Source organism: Uloborus diversus, chromosome 9 (assembly GCF_026930045.1).
Source record: "Uloborus diversus isolate 005 chromosome 9, Udiv.v.3.1, whole genome shotgun sequence".
NCBI classification, from domain to species: Eukaryota; Metazoa; Arthropoda; class Arachnida; order Araneae; family Uloboridae; genus Uloborus; species Uloborus diversus.
In genome coordinates, this window is record NC_072739.1 from 147,990,479 (window position 1) to 148,016,205 (window position 25,727).

At 34.1% G+C, this 25,727-nt stretch overlaps 1 protein-coding gene across 3 annotated transcripts in view; it reads left to right on the forward strand.

The window, feature by feature from the left end:
• Window positions 1–16,329, forward strand: part of LOC129229624 (SLIT-ROBO Rho GTPase-activating protein 1-like) — a 310,372-nt gene extending 294,043 nt beyond the window's left edge. For all 3 annotated transcript variants that reach the window (XM_054863973.1, XM_054863974.1, XM_054863975.1), the window contains exons 11-19: window positions 146–206; window positions 2,311–2,388; window positions 4,074–4,208; window positions 6,304–6,409; window positions 6,537–6,758; window positions 7,825–7,904; window positions 10,085–10,129; window positions 11,065–11,245; window positions 13,685–16,329. In XM_054863973.1, the coding sequence (XP_054719948.1) occupies window positions 146–206; window positions 2,311–2,388; window positions 4,074–4,208; window positions 6,304–6,409; window positions 6,537–6,758; window positions 7,825–7,904; window positions 10,085–10,129; window positions 11,065–11,245; window positions 13,685–14,684 (1,908 nt within the window). In that variant the 3' untranslated portion in view covers window positions 14,685–16,329. The remainder of the gene's footprint in view (window positions 1–145; window positions 207–2,310; window positions 2,389–4,073; window positions 4,209–6,303; window positions 6,410–6,536; window positions 6,759–7,824; window positions 7,905–10,084; window positions 10,130–11,064; window positions 11,246–13,684) is intronic.
• Window positions 16,330–25,727: the final 9,398 nt, after the last annotated feature.

Genomic DNA, 25,727 nt, shown 5'->3' on the forward strand with positions numbered 1-25,727 from the left:
GAATATTTTCAATATTTGTTTTTCACACAAGTTTTATACTTATTAATTTTTCATTGTTTTTCAAATACTATTTACTACACATATTTGCTAATCAATGTTCTCCTTTATAGCAAGCATTTTACCTATTTGTCTCTTAATTTTTCAGGCTACAAATCAAGAAATTCCTTTAATTATACGTAGCTGCATACGGGTGATAAATTTATATGGTAAGTTAATTCTCCTGGGACTCTTATCTTCTTAATAAAACTTTATAACATTGAAAATTTTAACCCTTTGAGAATTTATTTTTCCTTTTTATGCTATTCCTGCATAGATCAAATTTCTAGTTTTGTACCTTATGTGATGGAGATAGTGTTCCGTTTGTTCACCAGAATTATTTTCTCCTATTTTAATAATCTGGGAAATCTGATCTCTTTCTTATTCTTTTATCTCCCCCAGGGGTTCTCACCCCCGAAAGAGCAAGGGTACACCCCCCTTAAAAATTTTAATGGCGCAGCCTACGCCATGACCACCCCTAGGTGGGTAGCCTTGATCTCCCCTTCCCCTTCCTTTTTTTTGTTTCTCTTCTTCCTCTCCCTCTCACAAAACTGACAAAGAAAACATTTTAATGCATCCTACCATAAATTTAAATTGTATTTGATTGTGTCATAATAATCTGTGAGGCGAAGTTTTCTTTGAACAGCTAATTTTCCTGTCTCTGCCATTTGTAGTCATTGCTGCTTTTACTACATTTAAAAGAAAAGTTAGCGAAAAAAATATATAAATATTGTTGAAATAAAGGTTATCCATTTTTTGGGCTGATACTTCCAGATGAAAAAACAAATCTACCAGAGAAGGAGCTAATATATTTCCGAAATAATATGAAATTGTGGTATGTTTTACAATAATATAAAGGGTATAGCATACAATGTAATGTAAGATATAAAAATAAAGCAATGTAGGTTAACATATTTAATTAGTATTTTGTATTGATCTTCTAATATTGATATAAATTATCACCAGTTCACTATACATTTCTCTAAAATTTTAGAAAATTTTTATTCAGATTTGACCATTCCAATAAGTTTTTACAAATAAATTAAAACTTAACTATTATTTGAAATAATGTTCTGGTTTTGTGTTCTGTTCAGTAGAAAAGCATGGGCATGCCCTGCTGGTGTGTTCCAGCTTTACTACACCCAGCTGATTCTTCGTAAGCCTGAAACATGTCTTCATTTTTCATTCTAAATGATGTATTGTTTTTACAAAAGAATACATCAATGATGCCATGAAAATAAAATGCTACTTTTGCTAAAGCAACTTTTTACATGCTGGTTAAATAACATTGAATATTGTTAGTAGCTATTACAGTCGAATTCGCTTATTGCGAGCCCTGTTTTAATGAGAACTTGGATTTAGGGAGGTAATCAGAAAGTTTTCGTTGCTGCAACGTGAAGTCTATGCAAACAAAACTCTCTTTTAACGAGCAAACCCTGCTTAAAGCAAGCAATATTTTTGTAATTCACAAAATGCCTGTTGATTTCTTCCTCAGAAAAGATTATTCTATTTTTGAAAAAAATTCCTTTAACATTTTGAATTCATCTGTAAGTTGATGATAAGACATAAATTATGAGAAAAATTGATGACACAGCCCTTTTTTTTTTAAATTCGTGGAGTAAGACAGCATTTAAAAATTCTATATTTGCTGAAGAGAATGTTATCATTTTCAAGATATACTTCCTAGGATATTGTGGCTGAAAATCAAGACAGAGGGAGAAAATGGAAGCGACCATCATAACAACAAAGGATTTGAAGTCAAATAGTACTCAACATACTAGGCTTCTAAAGTGCAGGAAATCAAACACGGATGCAAATGACTGTTTTTTGGACAACATGTTCCTCGAAAACAATAACAAGAAAGAGACAATTAGACAGTTCAAATTAAATGACCAACTTCTTTGGTAAAGCATAGAAGTATAAAAATAACAAAGCAAGCATGCATAAATTTTTATGATTTTTCTTGAACCCGTTTTTTACGAGCACTCCGTTATAAGGAGCAGATATCGCGGTCCCTTCGCTCTTGTTATAAGCAAACTCGACTGTAATAATTAATGCATAAGAGATATAACTGTTTATGTTATATTTTGATAAAAGTTTTTTAAACTCCTACTAGGAAATTTTTAAAATAATGTTTGTAAAACTTTAATTTTAGTTTTATTTTCTATAATGTTTATGAAGCAAAATCTTGTTCCTTTTTCTTTTCATCTCATATCACATTGTAAGTTAAAGTTTTGCTTGAATTTACAAATGATATAAATGGAATTGTTGCAGGTCTTCACCATCAAGGCATATTTAGAGTGTCTGGCTCCCAGGTGGAGATCAATAATTTCAGGGAAACTTTTGAACGAGGTTTGTATTTATTTATTTTCGCAATCAAATTTCTTTTTGTTACACACATAGACATTTCTACCACCAACAAGCAACGTATTCAACTAAATTTTGTTTTGTGCTAGTAAATTGTTGAGTTTTTCTTTAAATTAAGGAGACCAATGCCATTTGTGAATGTTTGCGCTAAAATTAAATGATGGACAAAGTCTCTTATGTACAGTATAACCTCGATTTAACTATTGTCAAGGGACTGGAAAAAGTTATTGTTTGATCAAGGACATCATTACATGGTGGAGCATAGACATTTAATACAGTCTGTATTATTAAATTGAGGAAGTCGTTAAACTAGGTATTGTTAAATTAAAGTTATACTGTATTTAAATTTAAAAATTATCTTTTTAAATTATTTAAAAACAGCTTCAATGTCCAGATAATAGTTTTTACTGTAATAACCATGTTAAGGGACTTCAAGATTTGTGATGACTTTTGTGATTGGGGAGGCAAAAGGGGACATAAAATGTTTCAATTATGATTCTCCTATGGTTCCATGTTTTGCAGACTTTTATTTTTAAGTATTTATTCACCTTTGCAAGGAGTTCTGTGTAGTTTTAGTTAACTAAAACATGAAGCAAATTTTTAAAGTTTGAGGAGTAAAAATTTTTAATCCTTATATAAATAATAGCCAATGATCAATGCGAGTTTCAATAATGAAACTCGCACCAGGGTATGGTAATTTGATATCTTTTGGTAATGTTTAACATGCAGGTAAGACTTTATTATGACAAGGCTGAACTCGGTCTGGTAACTTAACTGTTTTGCTGGTACGACTGTGTCATTTCAGGGGAATGAAGAACCAAAAAATTGGTCAACATTGAACGCTACCTACTGGAGTCTAGGGTTAATCCACTGGAGTTACGGTTACAATTTCAACTATCAAAATATCACCAAACAGGCAATGGCTTTGTTCAAATGTAGCATCAATTTTCATCCGTCATACTTTGATAGGCAACTTTCTAGTTATTGAATATTAATCATTGAATTTAACGGCTTGTATAAAAAAAATAGTTTAAATGTTTCTCTGATTGCCTGCTTTGATTTTAGCTGTGTTCAAAGTTTCAGCCAAATTAAGAAAATTATGTTGATTACATACCGTGTTCAGAATGACTCGCCGCTTTCAAGTTCATGGACTTCTGTTCAGTCTTTTCTAAGAAGCTTGTTTATTTAATTGTTCTTGTTCATATTGTTTTGCAAATTGGGTAGGCTTATGGCTAACATCATGCATTATCATCATTAATTAGAGGGAATTTTCTTCATTTCAGAATTCATTCTGCAGTTTATTCACTATTTTCTTCCTTGTTGCTTTCTAATGCACATTCTTCTGTCTCTCCATTTGTTTTTATTATTCTCACAAAATTAGTATCCTTTAGAATCACAAATTTTGTCCTCAAACAAATTATTTGTAACTCAAAGATCTTTGTTAATTGTCCTCTTTTCTTGATTATCCTTTCTATTTCTTATTTGTTAAATTGGGGTCCGACTGTATGCAATAAAATAATGAACATTTTATCTTTTCACTGTAACAGCATGTAGCTATTTAAAAAGTTTTTTTGCTAATGCAAGTAAGTTATCAATAATTATTTATTGTTGTGCTTAAATGCTTTATAACATGTTTGCAAAAGATGAAAAAAATACCTTTTTTTTTGTAGGCGAGGATCCATTGGCAGATGTTTCAGATGCTAGTGATATTAACTCAGTCGGAGGTGTTCTGAAACTGTATTTAAGAGAATTACGTGAACCTCTATTTCCTATATTTTATTTTGACCAACTTGTAGACATATCTCGTAAGTATTTTTCTCTCGTTGTGAAAGAAATGTGTCTAATATTTTTACAGGTTACGCAATAGAGCCTCAAAAATTGAGGCTTCATTTAATATGAGGTATCGAAAATTTTGATTTATTTCTTAACTCTCTAGTAAGAATGCAGTTCTTTTTGTTTCTTCAGGGAGTGTCATTACTGTTTGAATTGCACATATATCTTCTTTTTAGATGTTGAAAAAGAGAAAAAGCTGCAAAACCTTTTAAGTTCTTTTGAATTATCAAGTTCCATGTACATTTATTAGACTAAAAGAAAAATATCTACTGTGCAAACAATTTTGCCCAGTTGAATAATAAATGTTTCTTAAAATCTGAAAAAAAAAGAAAAAAGTTCTGTTTAATGTGAAAATTGTAATATTGTACTATTAAAAAATTTATTTTGTTAGATCAGATAAAGAGGATTTTTCCGCCAGTACTTGCCAAGCGGTGCAAAATATTCAACTTACTAGTCAAAACAAAAAATGTTTCAGAATGAAGCTTGTTCAAATAGAATTAAAGATAACTTAAATGGAATTTTTGTTGCCCACGCACCAGGCCCGTCTTTTATGGGGGGGGGGGGGGAGCATTGTCAATGGCTTTGGAAAAAACATGCAAAGATATCAAGAGAAACTTGTAAAAATCAGTTCATAGGAAATTTGGTTCAAATTTGAGCGAGAAGATATTTTGACTACAATTTTTTCGTTGCTTTGCGCAAAGAAGAAAAAATTATGTACATAACATTTTGTAGTTCTAATACTGTAAAATTGTAATCTCTGAGAATTTTGCAGATAGTCCAAGTTTTCAATAATCCAAGGTGGTGTGAACCCCAATTGCCTTGGATTTTCGAGGCTCTAATGCATATTCACGTATACAATACATATGTATGTGTTTGTCTCAAGAGGTAGTTTTGAGATTTCCATCATTTTGCTAATTGCCTGCGTTTACCTTTAGACACAAGATAGCAGTGATTTGTCAGTTCTTGCCCTTTGTTAGCTTTACAGCCCTTATGGACCATAGTCTGCTCTGCTGGTTTTCCGAATAGCTTAGTGTTTTAAAATTTTCCTTCCCCATGGAAGTGTTCACATTTTAAAAATCATTCAGACTATCCTCTAACCGTCTAGCTCATGGGTTTTCTCACTGTATAGTGAGTACCCAATAGTTTTCTACAATTGATTATTTTCACTCTGTAATCTTTGCCTAATCTTCCAATGTGGCTCTTGCATGACAACTGTTGACTTTCTATGTTTTTACATTCATGAATATGTTTAATGCATCATTTGTTCTGATTCTCTATTGATATGGAGTTTGGAACTGTCCATCTTTTCTAAGTATGTTTTTTTCTTTAATAAAGCATTAAATGTGTTCACAATATTTTTGTTCAGTGTCCGAGCTTCACATCCATACATTATCACTGGCCTAATTACTGTTATACAAATTTTATTTCATGTCTATTGGTATTAATTTCATTTTTGGTAAATAGACCATTTCACGGTATTTTGGACAAATGTAGAGCCCATAACCTGACACTTTTTTTGCCACAACTATTTAATTTACTGTTTGATTAACACATCATTTTAATTTGTGCTTGTGTGTTGGTAAGAAAAACTCAAAATAAAATATGCTAACCAGACAGTAAATTAAATAGTTATGGCAAAAAGAAAAGTGTCAGGTTCTGGGCTCCAAATTTGTCCAAAATACTGTGAAATGACCCAGATGCTAAAATCAGAACTATTGTCGTACAATTAGAGTTTCTTCTGAAGTGTTATTTGAAGCACTTATTGTTGATCCAAAATAAACAAAACTTAGAACTGTTTTATGTTTAACATCATCAATGATCAAATTTATCTGTGCATTCTTAATAGATTTTAACTTTTTCCGTATTGCTATTTCTATCTGGCAGTTATAGAACAAAAAAGATGTCATGTTAGAAAACAATTAATAGCAGCTCAGAAGCATTATTTTCACTTATTTTATACAACAGTAAATTACCCCTGTAACTTATAAATAAGTTTTTCAAATATTCAATGTAAAAAAAAATCTATGTTTTTCTTTGTTTACATTTGAAATTTTATGTTTGATTTAGAAGTTGAATCAAAGAAAGAATTCATCTATCGAGTTAGAGAAGTTGTGAATAATCTACCGAGAACAGTTGTTGTTGTATTGCGATATTTGTTTGCTTTCCTAAATCAGTAAGTATAGCTGTATGACATCAGTGTATATTTATCTCTTACGATTTCTCCATCTTTTACCGACTCATTTTGCATCAAATTGTTGTAAACAAATTTAATATTTCATTCCTGTTCTTTATTTTCTCAGTTTGTCCGAGTTTAGTGATGAAAACATGATGGATCCATACAACTTGGCTATCTGTTTTGGTCCAACCCTTTTACCTATTCCTGAAGACAAAGATCAAGTGCAGTATCAAAATTTAGTAAATGAGCTCATTAAAAATATAATCATATATCAGGAAGAAATATTTCCTGATGATGGGGGAATTATTTACGAAAAATATATCAGTACAAATGTTCCAGATGAGAAGTAAGTTTTTTTTTTTCAAATATGTATAATTTTTACTTTAGTTTAACAATTCTATGATGATTGATTTTATTATTTAATTTAAATATGTATACTGTAAAAACACTTATTTTTGCAAACCTGTCACAATTGCTAAAATATAATTCCAAAATATGTTTTATGGATAAAATTCATGAAATTTTCAGCTCACAAAATCACTGGTATCTGTATTTTCATGAAAATTATGGGTTGCAAAATTAAACGCTTTTACAGAAATCAATAATGTACTGCCATTTTAAATTTTGTTTGTTTGTTTGCTCTTTGTAAAGCACACTATGAGAAAAGATGGTCAAAACATATATTTTCTCTAAATGTAACATTATTCGTGGCTAATATATTGTGTGTGCTGAAAAGTGCCCCCCCCCCTTATTCCTTAAGAGAAAACTCTCTTTGTGAAAGTTTGCTACAAAATAGTGAGAACATTTCTGCCGTGCAGTATCTGCAGAAATCATTTTTTGAGATAATTGGCATTTTGAATTGAAAAAAAAAAAAGTAAATAAATAAAACAATGCAATGCAACAAATGAAAACAAATACTGCACTTCACCATCCCATGGTGGATTTCTTGATTGCACAAATTAATTATTTTCAATTATGAACTATGGGCAATTCTCACCTTCCCATGGTGGATTTCTTGATAGCACAAATTAATTATTTTCAATTATGAACAATGGAAAATTCTAGATAAATGCTTTTATTTTCAGTTATTAAAAATCAAAAAAGAAAAAGTTTAATCAGTCTTGCTTCAGAGAGTTTGCATTTTTTAATGAAGCTAATAACAAAATATTTCATTAATTCACAGTTAATTGACTGCCAATTAATTCTCCCCCAATCAAAAGAGGGATTCTGATAACAATATTGTTGTGTTTTGTCACATCCTAGTTTTGTTGTGTTTATATTTTTTTAACTCATATCTTAATTTGTATGTTTTCATACTGAAACATTTTCCTGAAAAATACCCTCTCCCTGTGTTTATTATTGCATTAAAATGTTGTTATTATTGTTGATTAAAATACATTTTATCACCTTAGTGATGTGGGAGATTCACCACCAGACCCTGTATCAGACATAACAGATGATTCTGAGGTGGACACAGTTCAGAGTGAAGATGGTAATGTTTAGATATTTAATTGAGGAATAAATATATTTTATTTTCGTTGTTAAAATTATTACAAATAAGAAAATACTTGATGCTTTAGAATTAATAGCTATTTTTGTTCAGATTTTATTTTGATTAGTGTAAATTATATTACATGGGATCATATTTTTTTGCGTGCAAACTTTGATTTTTTTTTACATGTATTTCTTTGGTTACTAAAATGAATGAATTATGACTTTAAAAAAATAAATCATTTTTTCTTTTAATATGAAAAGGAAACTAATCAATGCCTTCAAAGTTAAAAGCTTTATTTTGTTGTTTTATTTAATTTGTAAATTGCCTTCTTTATTGCAGGGGGTATCGGTGATTTTTATCCTGATTTATGAGTTAATTTCTTTAAAAAAATCATTGATTTAACTCGTTGTATAACTTGAACCCTAGATATCCTCTTAAAAATTCTAAGATTCTCTAGTTCTCTTTTTTTTTTAAAGTCAATACTACTGTTTGTCTTTATTTTTTATTTTTTAACCCTCACTTGACCATTTTTATGAAATTGCCTCTCTTTATTCAACCAAAAAATTCAAATTTTTTGGAATAATTGTGTACTAAATTCATTTCATTGTAATTTTTACACTTTTTATAAATTAATAAGGCAGCAATTTAGCACTTATTAAAAAACTAAATACATACTACAAAAAAATAGATGCACAAATTTTTATTAAACTACAAATAAATGAAATGTAATACTTTGTACAACTTTTAATTTCTGCTTAATATTTTTCATACTGCTTTATGTTATTCAATTTGTTTATTCTTGTAATTTTGAAAGATTTGTTGCTTTTTTCTCATCATTATGGATGTTACAGATTTTTCATTTTCACTCCCCTTACAAACTAGTAGTTGATATGGAAAGCTATGTAAAAAAAAAACCTAATGAATACTAGGGCAAAAATATTACAATTGCTTGGAAAATGTGAAATACAATAAGCTTTGATTAGTTTTTTACTCTTTGTACAGTAAAAATTAATGCTGTACAATTCATAAAAATTGACCTACAAATGTTTGTAATAAAGAGAATTTTTTCTCATGTAAATATTTTTTATTGACGTTATTGTTTATTGGCATAGCTGAAATTGAATTCCCCTAATGATATCTGAAATAAAATGCATGTTTATGACATTTGCAAATTTGCAAGAGTTGGTTATTTTTTTTCCTCAAAAAGGAAAAGCATTTGTTTCATTAAATCTGCCAAGTAATTTTTAAGTTTAGGAGGATGAAATTTTACCCTATGTATCAAAACTCTATTATTATTTTTAAATTAATACTAAACACAATAAAATATTCATATATCTTTACTAATAATAAAGCTGAAAGTCTCTCTGTCTGGAGGATGTCTAGATCTCTGTGACGCGTAGCACCTAGACTGTTCGGCCGATTTTCATGAAATTTGGCACAAAGTTAGTTTGTAGCATGGAGGTGTGCACCTCGAAAATTCGATGTGGTTCTTTTTCTATTCCAATTTTAAGAACAACAATATCATAAGATGGACGAGTAAATTACGAAATTATCATAACGTGGAACCTTAACATGGGCACAAGCCAATTGGCGAGATACGAAATTATCATAACATGGAACCGTAACATGGGTACAAGCCAATTGGCTAGAAAATTCACCATAAATTCTTTGTACAGAATTTATGATGAAATAGAGGCAAACCAAAAGACCTTTTAATTTTTCTATTACAGGCAAAGCTGTGCAGGTACCACTAGTAAATAATAAAAATAAATAAGTTGAAACAACATTTTCTCTTTTTAAATAAGTTCCTTCCCTTTAAATACATTATTCTTTAATATTCTGTGCATATAAATATTTGTTTTCAACAGGCTGTAATAATTTGAACAGTACTTCAGAAAGATTTTAATTTTGTAAATTAGTTGAAATTTGTCATGTGGTTTTATTTTTTTGAATTTGTACTACATTAAATGCACTTCACATAATTTATTTTATACTTTTCTTATCATGTTTACTAAAAATAATTTACCTGGCAAACAGCTTACTTTAAGAAAACTACCTTTTTTTTTTGTAAAGAGGAACCAAACATTTCTTAACTAACATATTCATTCCTAAAGCTTGAAGCATTGTAGTGTTTTGCACCTTTTGCTTTTACTAAAATAAATTGTAATAATTTGCAGATGCTGTATTTCCTGAACAAGAAATAGCCTTCAATTTATTTGGCAGTATGTTTTATTTTCCTTATTTTTATTTTGCCCATTATTTTTAGTTCTGAATTATTTTGATTCTTAGAAAAGAAATTTTCCTAGCTGAAACTTATATTTTCTTAATTTTCTGTTATATTATAATTTCTAATCTGTTTAAAAGGCACATAAAGCAAGTAGTAAACAAACAGATTATAATTGAGAAACTTTTTCTTTATTTTCTGGTTTCGTTAATTTCATTCATTGTTGGCTGCTGAAATTAATTAATGTTACGAACTAGAAATACTTATACTTTAAAAATAACCAAATCTTCTCTGTAGGAAGCTGAGCATGAATTAATGCAAATGCATGTATATTGCATCAAATAATGTTTTCTCAGAAAATACAAATACACAACTTTGTTTTTAATTGGTTGTTGAAGTGAAAAATTTTGAAAACATATAATGTTCTAGTATGAATATTAAATTGTTTTTCATAGTCACACAGAGTCAGAGTCTGACTGATTTTGGGGTAAAGGAGTTGGAGTTGGGAGTTGAAGGCTTAAAATTTCAAGTGTTAGAGTCGCTCATTTTCCCTTGAAGTCCGCAACTTTGCCAGTACTTGCAGAGTCGGAGTCAGGGTGATTTTGGTGTAAAAAGATGGGAATCAGAGTCAAAGGCTCCAAAACTTCTGGAGCCGCAGTCTGTCATTTTTTCTCCGACTCCGTTCTAGAATGGATACTTGTATTATTGAATTTCTAAAAATATAGCCATTTGGATTGCCATACCAAACTATGAAGGGCATTTAAAAAAAAAAAATTGCATGTGTGCAGCAGTATTTAAATAATAAAATGAAGCTATTTTCTTTTTAAACATATTGTCAAAAAGTCTTGTCTTTTAAAGATCAGCTGATTTTTATATTATATTGTTTTATTATTAGTTACTTTTATGTGTTAATGTGTGTTTTTTGTGTTTCAGAAACTGAAGTCATGGAAGCTGTTGCGCAGTTCGACTTCAATGCACGTTCTCAGAGGGAACTTTCCTTCAAGAAAGGCGATACCCTTCTTTTACAAAATCAAGTATCCAATGATTGGTGGAAAGGTAGCTTTCTGGGAAAAGAGGGCCTTATTCCAGACAAATATATCCTCTTAAAAATTAGGTTTGTTAACTATTGTTTTTCTAAAAATTGTTTTAGAAAGGCATATTATAGTATGTACACTTTTCTTACCATCATGTACAAATTTCAAGATTGAATTGTGTGAAATTTCCAGTGTAAAGTTCCTTTGACATTTGTTCTCCCCTCCTTTCTTTAGTTATTGCATATTGTGTGCATGCATGTATTAATATACCAATTTTTAAAAAATCTTGATTTTAAGGCATATATTTGCAAAGTGCGGGGCCTAGCAAGCCGGGGCCTTGCTCTGGGTGGCAACGTCTTTGGAGCAGCAAATTCACCACCTTTTTTAAAAATGGGGTATAAAACTTGAAGGAAGATGGTTAAAGGCCTCAGTTTCAAGTTTTTGCTCAGCTTGGAAAAGTCGAAGATTTGGCGCTACATTTGCTTTTGCGTTCATATACATCAGTGTTATGAACTGTGTAGCTTAGGCCTTATCATCTAATAAATTAAGGTTTAATAAAGTAATGTAAAGCAATAAATTAAGGTTTCATGCTCGAAAGGAGTAATCAGGAAAGATAAAAATTATATACAATTATTATTCAGGCTTTCAAATTTATTTATTTCCATGTTTATATTTTTGGGAATTTGACTAATTTTCCAAGACCTTAAAAGTGCTTCTATTGCTCCTAGAAGAGATTTGCAACGAATGTTTTAAATTTGAAAAGCATAAAACAATCTGTAAATTATGGTATGATCTTATAACTGATTTTGAATTTATAATTTTTTTACAACTATTTCCTATCTCTGCATCTTTGAATGGAATGTAATTACCTATCTCTTTGATCTGTAAAACGGCGTTAATTTTCCTTGTTTACTTAGCACTCTTAGAATTAGACTCTACTTTGGTTTAGAAACATGGTGTTCTGTTTAGTTATTTCCAAAATGACATTGTTATGGCAACCAAAATGTTCTATTCACAAACCCTTCACTGCATCTACCTTTTTTAGCTTAAAAAAATCTCCCAAAATTCCTTTATTAAATGACATTGATATGCTGAGCTTCATACATCGCAAATATATTTTTTCTCCGTTTCGTGCTTGTTTGTCCTATTCTACAACCATCCCTCTCTCTTTCTTGCAAGAAAGGAAAAGAAACAAAGTTGTTGATATTTTACAAAAACAAATTAAAGTTAATAAAATAAAAGAAATGACATTCGCAAAAAAAAAAAAAAAAACGTCAAAATTCCTGGTGTAATTAATTATAATGAATTGAATGTACGTATGTATCTTTTCTTCACATTATCTGCCAAACTTGACTAGTAACTCAATATTACCTTCATCCTACAAAAATTAAAAAATTTCAACTCAATTTTTAGTAAATTTCAACTTTCTCTTTCATTTTATATACTGTGATCAAAAACTATTCTTTGTGCAACGTTTCAGGAAATAGTTTCCATATTTGACCAGGATAAATAAGGAAATGAGCAGAAAACAATTTGAATAAAATAATGCAACAAAATCAAAGCTCTTGACTTTTTTTATTTTTATACAGACGACTATGAACTTCAATGAATAAATTACCAACATTTTGATGCACAAAAATTGTAAATAACTGCAGGCATGTGTTTTGGTGAAACAAGGAACACCCTTTTCAATGCAAAGAAATGTGAGCTTTTGGGCTTTCCTCGGATAACTTTTCATCCAAAAGCTCACACTTTTTTGCACTGATAAAGGAGTTCCTTGTAACATCAAAACACGTGTTTGCAGTAGTTTACAATTTTCATGCATCTAAACTATGGTAATTCATTCATTGACTATGAACTTATTCATTCACTAATATCACAATTTAACTTTCAACTAAATGCAGATAACTTGCATTTTTTCACAACACCATTAACAACAGCAATTCATTGCAAAAAGATACATGAAGGAAATAAAATACATTGGGATACAAAAGTATAATAATATTAAGACATTGAAAAAGGAGACAAGAAAGAAATTAATTTAACTTTACATTATTAAAATTCAAATTTAGTGCCTTTGTTGATAGACATAACATTTTTTTTTTTAACTTTTAGAATACCACCTTTTGTGTCACTAAAGAGAAATTTCTGTAAAATAGAGAAATTGTCAAAACATTTCTTTGCAGTTCTAATCTTTTAATATATCACTGTTGAAGTAATATCCCCACAATTGTCAAAATAGATTTTTAAAACTAGCTTTGAAAATAATTGTACATAGTTTATAACTGGAAATGTATGTTTAAAAAAGATGTTGGTATTTAACTTATGTTTTTGTCATTTTAATCTTTTTAATTTTTTTTTTTTGTAAAAGTCTAGACAAAAAGAAACCTAATTTTGTAATATTTCTTGGCTTTGCTGCCATGTGAGTTGTAAATCATTTGACATTGGTCCTGTAAAAATTTGTATTTGATGGGTTACCTTTAAGTTGTTCCTACTTCATTGATTAATCTTTATTTCAGAGATGAGGATAAAGACAAAAGTAGCATCGACGGAAGCGAAAAGAGAAGAACGAGCAGCAGCAGTGATTCCTTATCTGGCATCAGTCACAGTCCCAAGTCTCTGTCTACCACCGGCGTGCCGGAAGACTGCAGCTCGACCTCATCCCTGGATCGAAGGAGTCTGAACAGCCTTCCTCCCCAGACTCCAGAATGGGAAGGATCCCATCCCTTCCAAATCAGGACTTCCGATTTACTGCCGGAGGAATCGGCAAACTCACTCGAAGACCAAACCATGCATCTTCCGGATCCCCCAGACTTGGGTGCCACCAACGAGCCGGTGAGAGAAACAGCAATCATCGAAACTCAGACTTTCGAGGACACGGACAGAAGGCCAAAGAAATCCCGCAAGGATGCTCCCGATCTTGTCCTCGATCTTCCTATCAATTTACCTAGTCCAGTCTCAGGGTCGAAGGGAGGCAAGAGCTCTCCCGACGAGAACTCTATCTTGAGTCCGGTGAGCAACACGGACAGTCCAGAGCTTACTGCCGCGGAGAGGTTTGCCAAATCTAACCAGTGTACCATGAAAAAGGGAACTATGTCCCGTAGCGCGAGTCATGTCACCGGGCCACAGTCTCTGGAGACACATACACATACATTTCATCTGGTTAGACGCAGTGCAAGTACGGGAGATAATCTAGGACCAGCGTCTCCAGATCTGTCTTTAGACTCCAAAGAGAAAGCGGCGCAGCGCAATGCGCAATCAGAACAAAACTCTTCGCAGCCCACTGCTAACACAGGTCTTCAAAGTGAAACTGTTGAACTCAACTGGGTAAAGAGTGATAAAGCAGTTAATGATGTTCTGAGCAAAGCGGCAGAATTCGAGGCCATGGCCGAAAAGAAAGACGCCAAAGCGATCTCTTCTTTTAAGCCCGCCGTTAAGAGCAAGCCACCTCCAGTCATGAAGAAGCCCAATCGTGCGGAAATCAAAGAACAGGAAGTATATCAGCAAACTGCTTGTTAGTCGAAACAAAGACCTATTTTATTTCTCATCACCAGTTCTTCTGCAATACTGCATATTGGCATCATTAAGAAAAAAGCACCATGGAAAATAAATACCTTTTTAAGTAGAAATTTTTAAATTGTATAAAGTGAAAGTTTTTACCTTTTGTTTCTTTCTCATAAAATCCATTAACAGAGATGTAAAAGCATGAAAAAATATTTGTATCTTCATGCTACCTACTAATACTTGGGAAAAAATTTATCTGAATGCAGTACAATAGCTTGAATGCATTTTCTGAAAACATGTGCACAAATTATAGGATACAAATTTTAAACATCAAATATCGCTTGAAATTTGTTTTCCTTCAAATTGTAATTTTAAAAATATCATTTTTTTTTTTGAAATAGACACTAATGATTCTGTCTTATTTTAAGAAATCAGAAATCTGTTAATCTTTCTATTACAACTCTTAAGAAGTTCCTATTCCTGCATAATGATTTATGAGTAGGAAAAAAAATGTGAGTAAAGTTTTTTATGATTATAAATTAATTTTAATTGCATTTTAATGGGAAATTCATTTTGTTATTTATATTTTTTCCCATGAACGAAAATGTGTGCAAAGTACTATTATCAGTAGTATATTAAAATATTATTGTAACTTTACAATGAAATGAAAATGCACAATGAAAGTGTCTGTCATTTATAAATGAAATTTGCTAAAATAATTTGTTAGGTGTTGTTATAGAGTTGAATATGTATATTTTGTATTGCAGCCATTATGGTACTTGAAAATTTTGCGTATGCATTTCTTATTTTATGAATATCATGTGCATATTTTAGACAAAGATCTACAATTTTAAAGGTTATTGAAGTATATTTGCATGAAGAGGTAATGTATTTATACACAAGGTATTTAGGTCCGTGCGATGTTTGTACGCTGTTTTTACGATGAAGTTTTAATAAGGAGTCAGTTTATAAGAATCAAGACAATGGTTAGCTGTTGTGTACTTGGATTCCAATGTTAACTTATATGATATTTATGGTTTTCTGTTACTTTTAAAATCAGCCGGTAAGCAAGATCAACGACCTTTTTACGAGAAATGTGATTGTAAATCTTCTAGTTTCATTTTGTGATCATTTCAGTATCAGCAATCAAGTTGATGTGAACTTTCATTAAGTTGCAATTATTTAGAAATACTACTGCATCCGAGCAGTATACAGTATTTTTAATTGAGTAGAACTGTGCATTTGTGTACTTCTGAATGGAAATTCCAATGGCGAAACTGAATTTGTTTTTCAGTCATTGCTGGCTTTGCTTTTGATGTCTTAAATTGTATATCTGTTTGAATCATTAGAGTATTAAAATTAAAAAAGAAAATATGTTCTCAATTGTTCCTAACGTTCAAAGTATATTCTAAAATCATGAACACTTTTGAAACTCTGCATGATTTTATTCCATGCCTGAGTGAGCATTATTGGCTATTTATGTTAGCTTGTTTTCCCGGATATATTTCATCTTCGTGACTTAAACTTTTTTTTGTGTGTGTTGACCTTGTAATATATCTGGAAACTTTGCTAGTTTGTGTATAGTGATTAAAAATATGTGTTTTATATGAAAACGCTCAAGTGTCAGCCTTGTATTTAGCACAATAAATTTTGAAATTGTGATTGTATTGTTCTTGATCGTTTTGTCTTTTCATCTTTGCAAAGAGTTTGAATATCGAGTGATTTCCCTGTCTCAAAATGTTAAACAACATTTTATAAATACTGTCGAACCTCTCCATCTCAAATTTCAAGGAACAGAAGAAAAATTTGATTTATGGAGGTTTCAAGATACAAAGGTTTGATATAAGCTAATAAATTAAAAATAATCTATTGGAGCAAAGTTATAGAGTAAATAAATTCTGTTGCATTGATATTGTTGGTAACTTTGCCGTATGACATGTTGTGATAACACATTCTGCTAAGCTCAATCATTGTATCAATAGCAAGTTATTGCATACCTATAAATATCTCAAATACAAATGTGACGACTAGGAACAGGCTCAGGGCTCAGCTAGGCTGGTTCTAGTCAGTTTATTTGCCCCAATGAAGATCAATTGTCCTCTTAAAACTATCCACCCCCTTGCTCATTACAGCCTCTTCCGGTAAGCTGTTCCAAGGTTCCACTACCCTGCTAAAATAATAATGTTTCCTAATGTCCGTTTTTCCTCATTTCCAGGTTAGTCTGAGATCTGTGAAAAGCTTAAAATAATGACCCCTTGTCCTGCTTTCAGTGCAAAAATTTAACTCATTAACATCTTTTATTTTGAAAAACTTTAAAAAACGAATTATGTCCCCTCTGACTCTTTGTTCCATGCTATACATATTAAGACTTTTAAGTCTGGCATCAGAATCTAAATCTGTAAGTTCCCTTACTAGTCTAGTAGCCCTTCTTTGAACCCTTTCCAATACAGAAATATCTTTCCTGACATGAGGAGATCAAAACTGAACAGCATACTCCAAATTAAGTCTTACTACATTTCTATATGAAGGCAGAAGAATCTTATTAAATTTGTTTGAAACAGATGGATCGATTAACCCAATCATTCTGTTAGCTTTGTTACTTGCAATGCTGCACTGTTGACTAAACTTGGAGTCCTGATTTAATGAGACAGCCATATCAATAACATTTTCTGCCTGACTAATGACTGAACCCTTTAAATAATAATTTGTACGCTTATTTCCATGACCTAAATGTAGCACTTCGCATTTTTCAACATTAACTACAATATATGATCTAAATCCTCTTGAAGCTGTTTTACTTGTTTATTTTCTACAATCCCCATAACTTTGACGTCATTTGCTAAACAATTCACCTTTCCAGAAATATTTTCATGATTGTCATTCATAAAAATAACAAACAAAAGAGGCCCACTCAAAACTTCTCTGTATTTAGAATGATTTCCCCTTGTAACTCTTCTCTGCTTCCAGTCAGTTCCTAACCCGAAGTAAAATTTTCCTTCCTATGTCAGCTAGTTTGCTGCGAAGAGTAACATGCACTACCTTGTTGAAAGTTTTTCGAAAATCAATGTAAACAACATCTACACGCTTTTTGTTATCTAAAGCCAAGGTAACCTTGTCGTAGAAATGCAAAAATTAGTAACACACAATTTGCCTTTCCTGAAACCATACTGCAAACTATTCAACAGAGTATTAGTCTCTAAGAAATTCATTGTCTTGATTTTGATAAAAGTTTTTAAAGTTTTACTAACTACTGAACATCTCACAATGATTGTCCTTCAAAAATGTTGAGATTTTTATTTTTGCTCAGTCGAAAGAATTTTAACATTAGAACAGAAATGCTCAGAGAACTGCTCTCAATAACTGGGAAGTAAAAAAACTCAGAATGCTTTTTTGTTGAATTTGGATTCAAGACCTCAAAATTCAAACTATTTTTTAAATTTTTTTACTGTCATTTTTTAAATGAAGTTTACCTGTCATGTGCAGTTTTAGGCATCAGCTCTATATTTCTTGATTCCAGTAAAATATTAGTTCAGTGGCATACTTTATGAGAAATATCCTTCATGGTAATAGAATTGTAACTAAGTAAATTATGCGGAAACAGCCACAAAATATCCAAAACAATGAGTTATAATCGTAAAAACTCATCAGCTTCAAGTTCATAGCCTTGGATTGGTGAGTCACGCAGGCCAATGTCGAACACATTCAAGCAAAGTGACCTCCACGTGAATCGATACGTCCGGGGGTGAGGGACTAGGTATTGCTTGCCGTCTGGTCTGGATTAAAAATAAAAAAAAAACACGCAAATAGTGGCAGGTACCGGAAACTTAGGAGTGTGACATGAGATGCTTGCTCTAATAGAGTGCCAACTAAAATAACCTATTTCAGAAATAGTTTCGTAAATAGTTGCAAAAAAACTGGATCTTTCCCTTCAGCACAAACAAGCATATGTATTTACTGCTTGTGAAAATATTACCTGTCGGGGAAATAAAAAAGAATTTTAGAGATATTGGATGATATTTTTTAATACCCCCAGGTTATTAAGGCAGGCCTAAGTTACCCCCTGGGCTATTAAGGCAGGAATACATGAAATACACCCCCAGCTCACTCATTCCAGATTTTCGTTTTTTTTATTTTGTCAGCAATGAAAAACTCTTTCAAAGAGGATGTCGTTTAAATAATGGAGACATTTATTTAAAAAAAATTATGTAACACTTTTGATATTTGAATGAAACTTCTAATTGGTATTTTATGACTGAACAGCAGGGAAAATTTTAAAATGAAAGGTTGATTAAGGGGAGTCAGTACCCCCTATATCGTCAATGTTAATTTGCACAGGTTTATGTACCTTTTTCTGAAAATCTATTAAAGATACAGTTATGATCTTTTTTTTGTACCTTAAGTAGACTTTTCTTTATACTGAAGTAAAATTTTACAGAAAGAAAGCTTTTTTTTTTTAATTGTAATGCGGTAAGTCACTATTTTTTTTTTCAAAAAATGCCATTTTGCAACACGAAATCAGATCAATGAAAAAATATTTTTGGAATATGAGAAAAAAATTACTTCAGTATATGCAATTAGATATATGGAATAGGTGGCAAAAATTTCAAAGCCTAAAACAGTTTAGTTTCTGAGAAAAAGGAACACTTAGTTTCTAAATACCATCACAAGATATCGCAATTTAAAGGGGAAAATCATACCATATCAACGTATGTTTAAATTTTTTTAAAGCTTATTTTAACTTACTTCTAACATGAGCATGATCAAGAAATTCGTATTGTTAAAAAGGTATTGAAATGGAATTTCAAAATATATAAAAATCAAGAAATCAAATTTTTGAAGGTATTTAGGTTACTGACTCCCCTTAAAAACTTTTTTTTTTTTGTCAATAGACTATGTCCGAATAAGAATAGGATTTTTTTTTCTTAAAATGAAATATTTTTCAACCTTACTACAAAATTCTAAATTAATGAAAATAGAGGAATTCTGATGAATATTGAACAGTGAATATTCTCGATTATCACGAAAGACCATTGTTGATCCTTTTAATATTTGCAACTCTCCAAAAAAAAAAAAAGCAAAAACCTTATTGACCTAATGCGGATGCGAGAATTCATCTTACCTCGATAAAGTCTTGCATTAAGTATATTTGCCATGATAAAAATAAGTTCCATTCATTTCATTAGAGTTTAAAATTTTGTTTCAATATGCTGTTATAAATGTTTTGAGGATGTTTTATTTCTTGTTTAACATTTGAAATAATTTCCATATTTTTGTAAATAAGCATTTTCCTGAATTTAGCATTTAAACTACAGTGGCTCTCAAAAGTGTTTGTACACCTACAACCTTCAATAAAATAGGCCCCTATCCATTGGTTAGAATTAATATTTCAAAATAGTTATTTAATTATAAGATCGATGATCAATTCTTAACATAAATTTTTTTTTAAGTATTAAAATTTAATTTTTTAAAAATCTAAAACCAACGAGCCATTACATGACTTCCTTTTACTTCAATTTAATGTCATTTTCTCATTATTGGCAGTTTTAATGTGATTCAATAGTTTACTCTCTAAATATCACCAACAGTGTCAAATTGAAACCAGATTAAATTTTTTTTTTTTTTTAAATCACCAAATTTGTCGCCAAGTTAGCGACCAAAAGACTGGCGAATATCGCCAAGTGTCCGCCAAATTATAACACCACTTGAGCTTACATCGAAATTAACAATGATTTCCCCCCAAAAAAGGGGCAAAAGACCCCTTTTGGAGCATCCGAATGCAACCAAAAAGGAGGTGCACAACTAGACCCCACTAAGAGTCTAAGTACCAAATTTCAACTTTCTACGACATTCCGTTCTTGAGTTATGCGACATACATACGTACATGCAGACGTAACGAGAAAACTCGTTGTAATTAACTCGGGGATCGTCAAAATGAACATTTCGGGTGTCTGTATGTTCCTAGGCATTTATCCACGTGTGGTCGGGTTGAAAAATAAACTCAACACTCATTCGGGAGTGAGCAAAATGGAAATTAAGGCCGATTTTTGAGTGAATTTTTTTTCGCAAATACAATACTTCCTTTTTTTGTAAAAGGAAGTAAAAAGTGCCGGAAATTTTATCTCACAAAAGTTTTCGTACACTTTAGAAAATATCTATATACCATATATTATTGAATAATCTAACTTTTTACTAAGTTTTTTTTTGGTAGAATATCATACAGTATCAACAACACCTTTGAAACGTCTGGAAATAGATTTCATATTTTTTCTTTCTTTTTTTGCGTAATGTCTGAGTAAGTGTTCAACCACACTTGGAGCCTTACTGTCTCTAGCTCTATTTTCGTTTCAAAGTCGTTTTTTCGTAATCTAGCCTCCAGATACTACTATCAAAGATGGTCTTTGCTACCATCGCTAAATATGTTACATTAAGTTCAAATCTGAAGATTGAGGGGGTATTTAGCACAGTTTTCGAGTCACTAGACGCAAACGTTGAAAACCGTGTGCTTCTTATCGTTATCTTGATAAAAAAAAAAAGTTGTTTCCGATAACCATATTTTTGGCTAAGAGTTTAAAATTGGTTTTTAAAATGTTTAAATGAACAGGCGTACGTACCCTTGTGCGTGCTACTACGCTAGCGCGTGTAAGCGTACGTAGCCTTGTGCGTGCTACTGCGCTAGCGCGTGTAAGCGTACGTACCTTGTGCGTGCTAGCTGGCTGGCGCGCGTAAGCGTACGTACCTTTGTGCGTGCTACTGCGCTAGCGCGTGTAAGCGTACGTACCTTTGTGCGGGCCAGCGCGTGTAAGCGTACGTACCTTTGTGCGTTCAACTGCGCTAGCGCGTGTAAGCGTACGTATCCTTGTGCGTGCTACGGCGCTAGCGCGTGTAGCGTACGTACTCTTGTGCGTGCTACTGCGCTAGCGCGCGTAAGCGTACGTACCCTTGTGCGTGCTAGCTGGCTAGCGCGTGTAAGCGCACGCACCTTTGTGCTGGCTAGCGCGTGTAAGCGTACGTACCCTTGTGCCTGCTACTGCCCTAGCGCGTGTAAGCGTACGTACCCTTGTGCGTGCTAGCTGGCTAGCGCGTGTAAGCGTACGTACCCTTGTGCGTGCTACTGCGCTAGCGCGTGTAAGCGTACGTTCCCTTGTGCGTGCTAGCTGGCTAGCGCGTGTAAGTGCACGCACCTTTGTGCTGGCTAGCGCGTGTAAGCTTACGTACCTTTGTGCGGGTTAGCGCGTGTAAGCGTACGTACCTTTGTGCGTGCTACTGCGCTAGCGCGTGTAAGCGTACGTAACCTTGTGCGTGCTAGCTGGCTAGCGCGTGTAAGCGTACGTTCCCTTGTGCGTGCTAGCTGGCTAGCGCGTGTAAGCGCACGCACCTTTGTGCTGGCTAGCGCGTGTAAGCGTACGTACCTTTGTGCGGGTTAGCGCGTGTAAGCGTACGTACCCTTGTTCGTGCTACTGCGCTAGCGCGTGTAAGCGTACGTACCCTTGTGCGTGCTAGCTGGCTAGCGCGTGTAATCGTACGTAAATTTGTGCGGGCTAGCGCGTGTAAGCGTACGTACCTGTGTGCGTGCTACTGCGCTAGCGCGTGTAAGCGTACGTACACTTGCGCGTGCTAGCTGGCTAGCGCGTGTAAGCGTATGTACCTTTGTGCGGGCTAGCGCGTGTAAGCGTACGTCTTTGTGCGTGCTACTGCGTTAGCGCGTGTAAGCGTACGTACACTTGCGCGTGCCAGCTGGCTAGCGCGTGTAAGCGTACGTACCCTTGTGCGTTCTAGCTGGCTAGCGCGTGTAAGCGTACGTACCTTTGTGCGGGCTAGCGCGTGTAAGCGTACGTACCCTTGTGCGTGCTAGCTGGCTAGCGCGTGTAAGCGTACGTGGCTAACGCGTGTAAGCGTACGTGCCTTTGTGCGTGCGAATGCGCTAGCGCGTGTAAGCGTACGTACCCTTGTGCGTGCTACTGCGCTAGCCCGTGTAAGCGTACGTACCCTTGTGCGTGCTACTGCGCTAGCGCGTGTAAGCGTACGTACCCTTGTGCGTGCTACTGCGCTAGCCCGTGTAAGCGTACGTACACTTGTGCGTGCTAGCTGGCTAGCGCGTGTAAGCGTACGTACATTTGTGCGTGCTAGCTGGCTAGCGCGTGTAAGCGTACGTACCCTTGTACGTGCTACTGCGCTAGCGCGTAAAAGCGTACGTACCCTCGTGCGTGCTAGCTGGCTACCGCGTGTAAGCGTACGTACCTTTGTGCGTGCTACTGCGCTAGCGCGTGTAAGCGTACGTACCCTTGTGCGTGCTAGCTGGCTAGCGGGTGTAAGCGTACGTACCCTTGTGCGTGCTACTGCGCTAGCGCGTGTAAGCGTACGTACCCTTGTGCGTGCTACTGCGCTAGCGAGTGTAAGCGTACGTACCCTTGTGCGTGCTACTGCGCAAGCGCGTGTAAGCGTACTTACCCTTGTTCGTGCTACTGCGCTAGCGCGTGTAAGCTTACGTACACCTGCGCGTGCTAGCTGGCTAGCGCGTGTAAGCGTACGTACCCTTGTGCGTGTTACTGCGCTAGCGCGTGTAAGCGTACGTACACTTGTGCGTGCTAGCTAGCTAGCGCGTGTAAGCGTACGTACCTTTGTGCGGGCAAGCGCGTGTAAGCGTACTTACCCTTGTTCGTGCTACTGCGCTAGCGCGTGTAAGCTTACGTACACCTGCGCGTGCTAGCTGGCTAGCGCGTGTAAGCGTACGTACCCTTGTGCGTGTTATTGCGCTAGCGCGTGTAAGCGTACGTACACTTGTGCGTGCTAGCTAGCTAGCGCGTGTAAGCGTACGTACCTTTGTGCGGGCTAGCGCGTGTAAGCGTACGTACCCTTGTGCGTGCTAGCGCGTGTAAGCGTACGTACCCTTGTGCGTGCTAGCGCGTGTAAGCGTACGTACCCTTGTGCGTGCTAGCTGGCTAGCGCGTGTAAGCGTACGTACCTTTGTGCGTGCTACTGCGCTAGCGCGTGTAAGCGTACGTACCTTTGTGCGTGCTAGCTGGCTAGCGCGTGTAAGCGTACGTACCTTTGTGCGTTCTATTGCGCTAGCGCTTGTAAGCGTACGTACGCTTTTGCGTGCTACTGCGCTAGCGCGTGTAAGCGTACGTACCCTTATTTCATCAAAAATTACAAACTTCCAAGTCCTGATGCTGATATGCACCCTCACACAAGAATACCTTCACCGTCCTGATCCAACTATGTTCTTAAGACTAAGTTCCTAATTTTTATTCTTCTATTTACAATTATACAACAATTTAACCAAAAATTTTACATTCATTTTTATCTGTAAGTAAGACGTAATTCCAAAACGATTTGAGCTTATTTATCATTGATTTAGTGACGAAAAGTGTCTTTCGTCACTAGCATTCGTCTTGGTAGTTTTTTCGCACGACCAAGAAAATTTCTGCGGAAGAAGTCCCATTTAATCCAGCTAATCAGAGAACTTGGAGAGCAATTTTAGGTGAAAATTAAATGTAAAATTTTTCATTAAACTCTGCAGAAACTTTTACAGCACTCAAATGTGTATTTTTCGTAAATTTTTTAACTGTAAATCTCCGATCACGCTTTGTCAACTTTGCCGGTTTACCTTTTCTTACCTTGTTTTCGGTCCGATTCATTTCTTTAAAGCATTATATCAAGCACTTTACTATAGAATAGAGACATTTCAAACCAATTTACCGCTACTGGGAGGAAAAAATTCAAATTTCGAATGGAGTTTGTTGTTTTTTACGAATGTCATCAGCTATTTTAATGTAATAAGCAAAATACTGTCTAACCACGGATTGTATGGAAAGGCAAACATCCGGTTTACACGCGGAAATGGAAGCATCTATTAGTTTTCAGGGATGTCAGATTTTGTAGATGTATGTTAGCCTTTAAATTAAGCAGAGTCTCATTCAAATGAGCGGAATACGTGCATAAAATTTTTATTTTTCCCCTCATTCAGATGGAATCGCCTGAAATAGTACAGTAAAATTAGGCCAAAAAATGGCCAAACCCAAACATCCAAAAAAAAAAAAAAAAAAGTGAAACCTGTTGCAAATTACTTCTTACCCTTCCAGCAAGAAGAGGTAAAAAGTCCCAGCACTTTGCGCGTCGGGTTTTGGGGGGAAGGGGGGGAGACGAAATAGTCATCTATTTAAATAAAAATAATTTCTATTACTTAAAAAAAATTCTGAAACCTCGCAGAAACCACTCTATAATAGTAAAACAATAAACTCTCACATAAAAAAATTCTAATTAACCGGGGTGTACAGGCGGTGAGGGGGGGGGAATGGGGGGGGGGGGTGTCCATGGAGCAGCTTTGCGTCATTGGAATTTTTAAGGCAGTTTTTTCAAGGGGTATTTCTTTCTTTATTGAGGACTTTTATTCTTGATGGGTACTCCGTCACACTTAAGGGGTGCGCCATCGCTTTGAGGGGGGGGGGGACCCTGAATTTACATTCCAAAATCACAGTGAGTGCACATTTGCAGTGAAGTTCACGAAAAAATTTCCCTGACTTAAACTTTTCCGAAGTACAAAATGCCTCACAATGATATGGTAATGTCAGAATGATAATTCTAAAAGATCTAAGCGAGCTCAGTAACCAAATTATTTGTGACTGGAGTTATTAAACTGTTTAGATCGCTGGAAAAAAAAAATTCCTGTGCAGCATAAAAAAAATCCAAATTGACCAAAGTTTCCCTACTTCTTCTTGATTAACTTACTTCAACTTTTCTACAATCTTTTGCCATCACCGTAAGGGTGGGACAAACCGGAATTGCCAATAGTGAGACGGGCAATGCTGCAATTCTGCACCCTCTAAGTCGGTGGGGGTTCTCATTTGCAAACACCAAGCTACCTCTCTTTTACGCAGCTGGTTATGTGAATTATGCTAAATATGCGGACATATACTTGCAACTCTATCTGAAACTTTTGAGTACATTATGCGATAAAAAAAATTTGATCACATCAAACATCAGCTATCCATCGATCTAACGCAGTGACAAATTCAAGTGGTCTAGAACCTGTAGTGATTCAACGATAGAACAAGTCTT